The sequence below is a fragment of the Petromyzon marinus genome, chromosome 53, assembly GCF_048934315.1.
Source record: "Petromyzon marinus isolate PM22_M1 ecotype Great Lakes invasive population chromosome 53, UKy_Petmar_22M1.pri1.0, whole genome shotgun sequence".
NCBI classification, from domain to species: Eukaryota; Metazoa; Chordata; class Hyperoartia; order Petromyzontiformes; family Petromyzontidae; genus Petromyzon; species Petromyzon marinus.
In genome coordinates, this window is record NC_133719.1 from 6,649,588 (window position 1) to 6,661,764 (window position 12,177).

Genomic DNA, 12,177 nt, shown 5'->3' on the forward strand with positions numbered 1-12,177 from the left:
AGCTTCATTAAGATATGTTCTAGTTTTATTGTAGTTTTGAATGTCTCGGTAAAATAAATATGTGTTTTTTTTTTAAAGCAACACAGCTCTGGACTGTGCTGTGCAGATGGCCAATGAGGGTTCAAAGCACGTCATTACCTGATAGCGTGTGGATGGAATACTCGAAAGATTAAGCACGTCATCGGTACATTCCAAAGCGCGTATATATCCGATGTCAAATCTCAGGGCAGATCCTGTCCTGTACATACACTTTGACGTCGGTCTTCCTGCACCTAAAAAACAGGGGCCACGCATGGCCAGATGAAACGACGAGACGTGGCGATAGAGTCGGGATGTCGCTGCTGTCGGGAGCGTTGCATTTGAAAAGTTGTCAACAGATCTGCCCGAGAGAGAGAGGGCTGCAGGGCGACTATCAGGGGTTGCATCGGTATTGGGGTGCTATTCTCAGTGGGGAGTGGGGGGATAGAGTGTGAAAGGCCAAACGTTACAAGAAGTAAAGTCTGCTCTCTTCTTCTAGCGTATGGCAAGTCTGTACAAATCACGCATCCAAGTTTAAGTCTGCCAGCCATGCGATATGTTCGCGAGTAGTGACACTCATACTTTGCCGGAGAGCAGGTGTAGGATGCAGTTGTAGTTGCGTTCCGGAAGAACACCGGGTTATGGAAAATTCGCGTTACAATGAATAACATATAATGTAGGGTAAAGCACAGTGCGAGATAGCATGCGAGATGCGTACGCAAGATGAACAAAGACTGAGGCACGTGGTGTAGAATCTAGAAGCATCCAGCAGCATTCCAATTATTTGTGCGATGCTAGGCAGCCGTGCAAACGCTTATTCCTACTCACGCGACGCAGTTCCATTCACTCGATCGCGTTATGTCCAATTCACATCCGCGTTATAAAGAATGTGTTCCCTAATACATGAATCGCGTTATATCTAATTTGCATTATGAAAGCATGCGGTATAGAAGAACAGAATGTTTCTGCCACCGATTTTATTTCTGACATAATTCCATATTGCATCTGCACATGTGTAGTGACACTCGACACAGTGGTCTTCAATAATAAGAGTCTTTATTTCTTCAGGTACGAGACACGGGTCTTCAAGGATTCCCTTCACTCCAAGCGTCTCCTCCTGAAACATCCCTCTAGCCCCTTTTCCCGAAGGTTCCTTGACCCACTTTCCCTCCAGCCAATCACCTTCTCACTTTCCCTAACCGATCCCAACCGACCTCCCTGTCAATCATCCTCCGTTTCCTGCTCTTTCCATGTTTTGTATATCTACCTCGAATGCCCATCAATGTCCCTGCCTCTAACCAATCCCCTTTCAGGCACCGTCAAGTAACCAATCAGAGGGGCTTGTTTTTACTTTATAATTATCCGTGTCACGTGGTGTCCATCACGCCAGTGAGTATCGTTGGTTGTGACATAATCTTTCCACGTGTTTGAGTGGGACTAAAGCGTGCACTAAAGTAATTGTGCATTCTTATATGGCTCCTACCCGGTCAGAGAAGGGACTGCCCGGTTCGTCCACTAGGGGCGTTGGGGAGTTGAAGATGGGAAATTATTTTTCTAGTAAAAAAATACTTTCCTGTAAATTGTTTTGTTGTTTCATTTTTTTTTAATATTGAGATTATTTAAACATTTTAAGTCGTTCATATTCGAAACCGCTGCAACGCCACAGTCTGATTTGTGCCTCGGGGAAGTCTCGGGGGGGGGGGGGTGGCTGTGAAGGCGTCCGAGTGAGAGATTTCCCTTAATTCGTTGCGATGAGCAGCTTCGAGCATTGTAGCCACGCCGTTTGAGATCCATTCAGGGCGGTGAAGAAGGCGGCCGTGGCTGTGATGAGAGGCGACCTCACGACGCGAGGGTGCACTGTGAATAATGAGCAGCTCACGGCTTCTGGCGTCATCAAAGGATTTGAAGTTTTCGCGACTGCAGGGATCCATACTCGTTGGTTCTTTCGGTAAAGTCACGTGGTAGGTATAAAATGAAAGAAATTAAATCACGACGTTTCGATTGCAACACAAGCAAACATCATCAGGTGGGAAAACCACAGCAAGAAATTTCTTTTTTTTTTTTGCTGAAGTGTGAGTGCAAACATTTTTTTTGCTGTGGTTTTCCCCACCTGATGATGCTTGCTTGTATTGCAATCGAAACGTCGTGATTTTTTAAATTTCATTTTATACCTACGTGCCTTTACCGAAAGAACCAAAGAGTATCATCAAAGGAGTTGTGCAGTGTGGACTTGAGGGTCATGGGGACAGCATTTGAGTGCTTTGTTATTTTGTTCCGTATTATTTATAAACGCCTCACCGTTGGTTGACAACACAGTTATATCACTTTCACGGGAAGGCCAATAGCACGACGAGGTTTTCCTTAATTAGAACACCGTCTTATCAGAGGTCACTCACAACAGCCCCACCACTGCGTCCAAAGATTAAAAAATGAACGAAAAAAAACTCTTACCTGTTTAGCCCGGTATTTACACGTGAATTTTTAATTAGTTTTACAAATTTATGGTTGTAAAATGACTTGATAATTTTCAACGCACGGTTTCAAAGTTTTAACGGAGGATCATGTACGTACGGGAGCTTTTGGTTTTAATGAAGGCGCCTTCAAAGAAATAAAGTTTGATTGACGCATTGATGAGAACATTGGCTTCAATTGAGGCCTGGGCAAAGTTTCTCCCTTTGACAATAGTGACAGGGGATGGGAAGGTATGTGTTGAATGCTAAGTAACTATTATTACGTAATAATGTAATTGTGGGAGCAGTGGCACAGTGGTTAGGACACTGTGTTATAAACCCAGCGACCCGAATTAGATTTCCGGGCATGGCTAACATCATTGGCGGAGTGATATCTGAATCAACCTTGGGGTTGCCCTTCACCAACCCACACGAATGACATGGTGAAGTATGGTCAAACAACCTCATTAACCGGCACAACAGACCTCATTCTGCGGTGGATTGACAAAGGGTAGTAAATTATTGCTATGATTCGTTATTTAGAGGGACGCGGGGCTGAGTTTACGCCTGACTGGGATTTGAATTTGCATCCTGATTGTCAGTGGCATGCTCTAACTGCGTCACCATCTGGCCAGATTTCCATACGTAGTTGCAGAGGGAAATTATAACCCCATTGCAGCATTGATTTATATGTAGATTTCCAAATGCACAGGCTCAAAGGGTAAAGGTATGGGGCATGGGGTTTTGCACTTCCTCCTACACGGGCACTTACAAAGCAGATAGCTAATTCACCTCTCAATTTCGCTCTGTATCTCCCTTGCTATCACTCCCATTACCTTGCTTTATATCATCACTCTCATCTCATTCCAGTCTCACCAGGTCTACTTCACGTCCCAGAATCCAAATTCAGTTTCCCACCTGTTGTCTGCTCGTCATTATGCTGGAACTTTTGTTTTCATATTCTTGATTCTTTCGGTAAAGTCACGTAGAATTTTATTGTGTTATATATATTTTATTATTTTATTGTTTCACTTCAACGTGACTTTACCGAAAGAACTAAGAATATGAATCCCTGCAGTCACGAAAGCTTTAGATCAAAATTTTGTTTTCTTATTTAGTCCAACTCCTGCCTCGGGTTTTGCCCCCTGTCCTGTGTTTTGTTTCCAAGACGAACTTTTTAAGATTTTTTGCAGGTGGGTTGTCCATGGAAAATCCTGCAAAGTCTCCAAGGGATATTAAAAGTCCCGGGTATTGTCAGCTGTGTATTAACGTTTCGTTAACTCACGACCACCACCACCACCCCGACGAAACCAATTAGTGTGGGTTTCTCACGTCAAACAACAAAATGCGCCAATCAGTTATTAGTTCAGGACACAGGTGTAGAGTAAATCCACAACATTTACAACCGGCGGAAGCGAGGTAGCGACTTCAAATTGCGGTCACGGTGGGGATGGCGCTGCCCATTGTGCCTCCAGGCTCCCACAGCCCTGCTGGCAGAAGAGCCTGTACGGAAAGCCTCCTCCAGAGGGCATTTTGGCTGAATCTCCCACGCTGGCCAGGCATCTTGGAAAAGGTGGCAATGCCTCTATTTTACCCAATCATATGCGACCTGACTAACTGCGGAATAACCCATTTAAGCTAAACATTTTTTTTTAATAGAAACTAAACAATTTTTTATTTTACCAGGTAAGGCCCCACTGAGCTATACGCTATTTTTAAGAAGCGACCTGGCCACAAATGATAGCTAAACGAAGTGGCTTATCACACGTGGACATTTAAAGCAGCCAAACACCATACTCTAAACGCTTATTTCAAAACGTGGAGGGAAAAGTCAGAGGACCTGGAGCAAAACCTACACGGCAAACTCCAAATATACAGGCGTTAGGGCCGGGATTGAACCAACGACTTCCCGTATATCAGGCGAGGTAGTTAACATCTCATCACCGCTGGAAGCATTTTACACTGCAGGGGTGGAGAGAAACTTGGCCATCTTCTTTAACTGCAGAATCAGAAGATCCGGTCGGGAACTCTGGATTGTAAGTCCAGCGTTTTATAATCAACACACCACCGGGGCAGCATCCAATTAAAACATTTGCGAATCACAAAGCATATAAATTACACTGAAATCATTTGAAATTTCACACGCTTTATTGTGTATTCACATTGCCAAGTTCAACAGTCCAGGTTTAGTGCACAAGGCTACATATGTCAAAATGTTCTAACATTTTGCTCAACAGCAAACCCATCCGTGTATGTATGAATAAGCAGACCTTTGCCGACAATACTCTTTGGTTCTATTGGGTAAAGTCACGTATTCATACGTTTTTTTGCGATGCGCCCAACAATAAAACGTCTAACTTTTAAGATGAACGGTTTATTCACGCTCTCAGTGCGCCTTGTCGGCGCAGGGCCTTGCCAAGGCTGTTGGGTATGAAATAAAAGGCCTGGTATTCACACAACACAATCGTTTGCCGTGAGGAAAATTGTCCGAATGAATACTGTCATTGTCTTAACCGTGAAATAAATTAAAATATTTGTCAATTGTAAAATATACTTTATATTCAACAGCAAAACATCTCTACTTTGTATAGCACAAAAAATAAAGGGATGGGGAGGGGGGGGGGAAACTTCAAATAAAGCTCAATTTTAATTTAAAAGCAAGGCTAAAGAAGATAATTAACAGCTGGGAATTTCAGCAAAAAAAACTATTAACTACCTGGTCGTAACAAAACATTCCTCGATTAAAGTTTTTGTTAGAGTTGTTATAGAAACGCTGATTGGCAGGCGTAGGGATTAGTAATGAGTGGTTCATCAGAAGCAAGGCATGCGTGGAGAACACAAATGCCACAGCGTTACATTCGCTCGCAAAAATAAAAGACACCAACAATTGGCGGACAGAAATTAAGTGACAGTGACGAGTAAGCTTTTGATATTCAGACATATCAGCAGCTGCAAATCCACCCCCAGAATAGCATATCACACATACACACATACAAACATGCACCGGATATTTGTCACAGAATAACAAGTCCATCGTTTGTAGTAATTCACCAACAATTTGCCTGAGGAATATCACAGTAGTTCCAAAACAGTATGCTATGACAAACTGAATCAATGTTCTTGTTTAATCAAAAGTACGAAGTCTCTCAGACAACGGCATAGGTTGGCTAAAATCGAGACGAAGTAGCCTCGTTGCAATTCATGGCAGATTGTCAAGCCACTGCTGGATGTTTGGTTCCCGCCCCCCCCCCCCTCCCAATTCTGTGTTGACCATACTTCACCATGCTGGCTAGTACATGCTAGTGAAGGGGGAAGTGTTCGGGACTCAGGTCACTGGGTTACATTTCGCGCAATGTGCTAACCACTGCGCCACCGCTACTCAAAGAACCCAGACCGGCATGTTGAAAGTAATTAGCTCGTGAAAATAAAATGTCAAACCTGACGATTGACTTAGCTTTGCAACACCTACAAAAGTAAGAGGGCATCTTTGGATAACTACACACATTCCCGTGCAGCTCTTTCATTATTCACGGGACTAAGGCCGATCAAGGGACGTTGTCATTCTGGTTCCAGTCGATGCAGTAGTCATTATTGGCTAATTTCTTTAGAGCTTAAAAAAAATCACATCAGAGAGCTATACAGCACAAACATTAAAACCTATGCAGTAGTATTGTTTAGTTAAGGGCATTTAAAATAACCGCATTTTGGTTTGACAAATCTAATCATCATCAAAAAATGCCCCCGTGCAGAACTGGAGGTAAGGATAGGTCTGTTTTTAAATCCAACCTTTTAAAGAAAAATTTAAATCGTGTTTTGCATTAAATTGAGACTGTGAAATAATTATAAATTCAAATAAAATGTTGACGATCTCAACGTTTAAATATAAAAAAGACTCGTAATTCTAAAAACGTTTACCATAAAAAAAATTACGAGAGCGGGTAGAGGTTAATGAAAATTAGTTTGAAAAGAAGCACATTTTTTAGCATTTTAAAAATAAAGTTGAAATATACTTTTCAGTAAAAATGCATTTGGCACGGACGAACATTCATATACCCACTCAAAAACTATGTGCACCAAGCAATATCCAATCTCGTTTTTTTTTCCTTCCACAAAATAATTTGTTAGAGAAACAATTTTCATGTTTTTAAGCGTTGCATTATTTATCAAAAGTGTTGCGCGCGGACTGGCAAGGAAGTTGTGAATAAGCTTTCGTAACGCCCCGGAAGAGTTTTACAGCGCAATGTATTGTTATATATCGTCAACAAAGACAATTCGTGTCAGCAATTGAACAGAGGTGACCGGGTTCTTCCTGATGTTAGAGAAGCAGAAACATTGAGGGTTTCCCAGCTTCAACGCCAGACGAGGTGGCGTAGATCTCGTACAATTGTCTCTATCCGTCAACCGTAGACCAAAATTGCGGTAAATCTCATTTACCATGCCAAAACAAACATCCACACCACAGTGGCAGCGCCACAACGCGTCGCGTCTCGGTCAATGTTCCATTGGGCTGAGATTTGCTCAACCGCAGCCCTCCTTTTTGTTTATAAATGCGAGTGCGTTCGTTCCCAACGCGAACGACGATCGATGGGCAGATGGAGCGCGCGACACTGACTGGCAACACCCGCTGGCCTGATCACAAACGCGCCTCGGCATGCGAGAGCCCTCGTCTCTCGCTCGCTCGCTCTCTCTCCGTCTTTCGCGCGGTGTTTTTTTGAAAAGCAACCGGCCAATGCATTTTTGGTTGGCAATCCCTTCGATCGGTGGCATCGGGAGTCGCTCTTGTGGCGTCCTGTAACCCTCCCTGCGTGCAAGCGCTTCCACGTGGGCAAGTGGTCGGTCACGTGGTCAATGGGTTTCGCCGTCACATTCGCAATAGGGCGACTTTCATTATTAATTTTGAGTCCCCCGAGTAGATTTTGTTATTAGCTTGTTAACGCTCCACTTGGCAGGAGGATAAAGAAGAAAAAAAAGCACTGGTCATTCCTTTAAAACATGTACCAGATGCCTACAGATGTCCGTGTGCATGTTCACACTTCTTTTGCGCCGTACGTACTCAACCTTGATGATCGGGAGACAGCTAACACGGCGATCACGTATTTAGCAAGTTAGCAGCTGGGATATTAAGAACAGTCCTTGAGAGCAAGCCGGCTCAGCGGCAGGGCGAATGGCTCACAATCAGAATGTTGAGTCAGAATCCTGGTCGGGTGATCATTCAGCCCATCATCCCTACAGGGTTCATAAAATGAGGTAACCACCTTGTGGTGAAGCCAACAGCCATCATCCTATAGGTAAGACTCACCCCTGCACTAGTAATGTCGATTTCCCACCACCGACTCAGCACTGTAAATAGGAGGTTGAGCGCTGACTTAATTGCTCACACGAGCAGGAAATCACTTTTCACTTTGAATAGGCAGCGGAGTCCAGGTGTACTTATAACCGAAGTGTACTTGTATTCAGAAGTTGCCCTTTGCCTTCCCCACACCAGTGTAATCTACGGATGGCTTCCTTATATCAGAACCGTGTTTTGCACGTTGGAGGTAATGGTAGAGAAGCCTTGCATTGGTTGGTTTGCTTGCACACCTGCTGGCTTCGAAGGGCCTCCACTAGACGTGGCTCTGCAGAGCTCCCCGAACCAGATGTATGTGCAAGAGGTGGCAGGGCTTTGATATATTCGGTGTGCTTATATGCAGCTTTTGGCCGTCTTGCAAACATAGCGACTTGGTAACACTGCAGGCGACCTTGTTGACATGAACGGGTGCAGGGTGTGCGTCACGTTAACCATCGGGTCGGAGGATTGACCCACGGTGTTGGTAGGCTGTGAGTTCAAATCCAAGTGCGAGATAAATTCAACCCATCATCCGTATTCCTCCATGATTGATCAATCAAAAACCATGTTATGGGATCTTAACACGTTAACATTTGTATAGGTGCAGCCTTCACTTACATGTACACGTATGTGCAAACACACATGGATTATGCTCATATATATTCAGTTTTTGAATGCAAAATTACGCTTAGTAATAATTGTCACATGTCCGACGCCTTTTCTGGGTGCACCACGAATTGCTCGGCACGACGTCCGACGTTTTGCTCCACGTGCCTGCGGGGGGGGGGGGGCTAAAAATAAAAATTCAGTTCCTGGAGAAGCTCCCTGCGCGTGGAGCGAAACGTCGGACATCGTGCTGAGCAACACGCGGTACGAACCGAAGAAGCATCGGAGAGGACGCGGTACGTCCATGAATAAACCTACGGAGTCGTGTTCTTCATTTGTGTCTTTTCGCACAACATTAAAGTTGAGCGCGCCTCCAGGGTTTGGGGGGGGTGGGGTGAGGGGTGAGGGGTTGGGGGGGGGCAAACACCACAAGGGTAACACTGCTTTCAACCGTGCTTCTTCGAAGAGCCTTGTTTGCATTGCACGAAGGCAGAGAGAGAGAGAGAGCGATAAAAGGATAGAAAAAAAAATAATGAAAAGATGGAAATCCCTGGGATTTTCGGCTCATCCGAGCAGATCTTCGTACTGCTTGCGGAAACAATCGCCGACGGGGAAAAACTCCCAGCATCTCTCCTGGTACTTCTTCCAAACGTACGATTCCTGCCACAAACGACATGCGCACAACGCGACAATGCGGTGTGACATTTGGAGAAAGTGACTTCGATTTCTAATTTCACTATTTTAGCACAATTTTTTGTTCCTGGGTAGTCAGTGGTGTTTTCTAATTGTTTACGCCTAAAAAGTCTAGAAACTGGCTATTGTTCCCCACATACTTTGTTTTTGTGACCAGGTCTTTATGTGAACGAAAGACGCAAATGCACACCACGTTTTCTCATTGAAAATAGGTAAATTTCAAAATATCACTCTCCTGGTCACAAAAGCAAAGTTTGTGGGGAATAATAGCCATGTTCTGTACTTTTGAGGCATAAGCAATTAGGAAATAACACTTTACTACCCAGGAACAATTTGTTTTATTACGCAATGTTATTCTTCCCCCCCCCCACCCCCGCCAGCTACCAACCTTTTTTCCCTTCTCACTTTTGTTCCTCTTCCCCGTTGCCTTCCCTTCAACTTATAAAATCAAAAGTCCGTGTCCCTCTACGACAGTGGAGTGGGCGAGCCCGTTCCTCTCCTCGGCCCTCCAAGCCGTGCAAGCGCTGCGTTTCGGGCTTCTGCTACCCCCCCCCCCCCAACACATTTTCTGTGCCCCCCCTCCCCCCTTTCCATTTTTACTGCTCGCGCGTCAGGGGGGGGGGGGGGGGGCTCTTGTCATAAATATAAAAAATCACAAAAAATAAGAATTCTTGTATGAAAAATATTAAGAGGTTTTACCCATTCTGGCACTAAAACAGCGGGTGGCAAGATGTTCAAACACCAAATAGAAAACTTTTGCAAGGAATCAAGTCTGCATTCACCACACGTACTTGGGGTAAAGCATGCAAACAAACATTATTTGACACTGATTAGCCTACGCCAATGTCAGACCAGATAATACCAAACAGTACAGAGGCAATGCAAGTATCAGTGCAATAATAGCTCGGGTTGAGCAGTCATATCTATGGAATACCTTTTTTGGTCCTGGCAAAAAAAATAAAAAAAATAGGTCCTGTACAATAATTTGTGTTCACGGGCGTGCATTTGGAGCGACGTCAGGGCAACCTCAGCCCATCGTCCTGATCGAGACTACTTTGTGGGAAAAGTCCACAGCTGTCTCCCCCAAAGGAAAGACCGGCCATTGCTCAGGGAATGTGGAATTTCCCCTGCTTAACTCCGGGACCACCAAATGGGATGGCCAGTGCTGATTTCCAGTTTGGAGGCACAAATCGCCTTGTGAAACAAAGAGAAACGGTCAAGATCCTCCGCTTAGCCCGCAGAGCGTCAGCAGGTGCACGAGTGGGCCACACATCAACGCAGGCTTGGCGATGTGTTTAATTTTGTTTGTCCTTCCCCCGGCACCTCCGACTTAGCACGGTTGGCCACGTGCGGCGTGAAAAGAAGTTTGCAGCACAAACAATGAAGAGGATGGTGTGGCCAGCGCCTGCCTCATTGTTTGAAGCTTAATTGGCTGAGCTGAGGACCTGGCCAGGTTCACATCGCTTGGCACTGATGTTGCCCTTTTTTTTTGCCTATTTATCCAGGAAATCCACACTGAATCATGGGACTTTTTCACGAGGGCCTTGAATTGTTTTTTTTATTTTCAGATGACATCAGCCAATTAACGACGAGCGTTCATTATACAAGTGGAAGGAAACCGGAGCACCCGGAGACAACCCCCACGCGTGTGAGGAGGAGGGGGGGGGGCAACACCCTGATCCCCGTACGGATGTAAACGGATGGCGATTAGTTCACCTGCTGTACTGCCCTCTCCTGGGGAGCCAGGGTATGCTGGTTTATAGACCACGTGCATAGCCAGCGCAGGAATCGAAGCTGTGCAGCAGAAGGCGTAGCGCAGTGTGCAAACCACTTTTCCGCCACTGACCTATTGTACACGTGCGCGCCTTTTGTCAGGCCACTGCTGGGATAAAGACCACCCCTTGTCGATCATCGGGGGGGTGGATTGACCATTCTCTTCAGAGCAGGTTGGTGAAAGGGGGTGCCCGGAACTCTTTCGGACATTGCTCACTAACTGATGTTCAAGCCGTGGCCAGGAATTCAACTCGGTGTCGCCGGGGTTTTTAAGCGTCGCGCACTGACCACCATTGCCATGTTGATGCACGACCTTGTCACTCGGAACTTGACCTTGCACGGTCGTTTTTTTGGATCATGTCCACGTTTTTTTGTGTGCTGGAACCAGGTTTTTTTTTTCCTGTGTCCGCCACCGTACAAAAAAAAAATCATGAGCATTTAAACCCAAAGCACATCATCACACCGGTACCGCCAATAAAATGAGCACCGGTGAATTCGGAAGCCAACCGTTGTCGTCATGCGCAAAAGAAGAGGCTCCCGTCGTCCCCATCATGGCAATGCGGATTTTTTTTTTACCTTTTAGCTCAAGGTCTACAGCGCAAAGAAAGAGCGGCACCATTGTTTCAACCGAGCAGCGGGATAAATTTGGCTCGTGCCTTAAATCGAATTAATTCCGCACCAGTCTCCATGGAATTGCACCCCAGACAAACAATATCTGCAGAGAAGTGGGATTCAGATGACCAACCGCAGCCTTAAATAAAATACGGCTTGGCACACACACGCACGCGCGCACAGACCACGGTGTGCAGAACAAATGTTATTCACAAGCGACCTCCGAAATTATGTCTATCTGTAACAACACGTGGTTTCATGTTGTCACCCAGCCCGCTGTTTAAACAAGACAACGGACCCAGGGCATGCACAACCCAGCAAATTATTCCAGGTTAAGATAAATAAATAAATATGCGCGTATATGCCACGTGGCCTTTTTGTTCGTCTCAGCTTGCTACTCAGCCGGGAATACGTGCACAGGTTCGATTCCTGCTACAGGGCGGCTGGGAATTGGAGTCGGGGAATTAATGAAGCACACCGCCTGCCATACCGATCTCACAAATACCGTTCGTGAGACCCCTTTCAGCGTGTTGCTGATGAAGAGTACATCACCAAATCGAACGTGTTAACTGACGCTTTGTATGTCACAACTTCGATGGCGAATTTTGTCACTGGCCGCTTGGTACTTTGGACCTCATGGCCTGTGCTCAGGATGAAGGCCTTCCACCCCGTCTCACACCATGTCACCATCCCTCATGG

At 45.4% G+C, this 12,177-nt stretch overlaps 1 protein-coding gene across 11 annotated transcripts in view; it reads right to left on the reverse strand.

Annotated features, from left to right (window-relative positions):
- Nucleotides 1-4,597: 4,597 nt before the first annotated feature.
- LOC116953891 (ryanodine receptor 2-like) overlaps nt 4,598-12,177 on the reverse strand; it is a 321,447-nt gene continuing 313,867 nt past the window's right edge. For all 11 annotated transcript variants that reach the window (XM_076051967.1, XM_032974196.2, XM_032974194.2 and 8 more), the window contains one exon: nt 4,598-9,060. In XM_076051967.1, the coding sequence (XP_075908082.1) occupies nt 8,965-9,060 (96 nt within the window). In that variant the 3' untranslated portion in view covers nt 4,598-8,964. The remainder of the gene's footprint in view (nt 9,061-12,177) is intronic.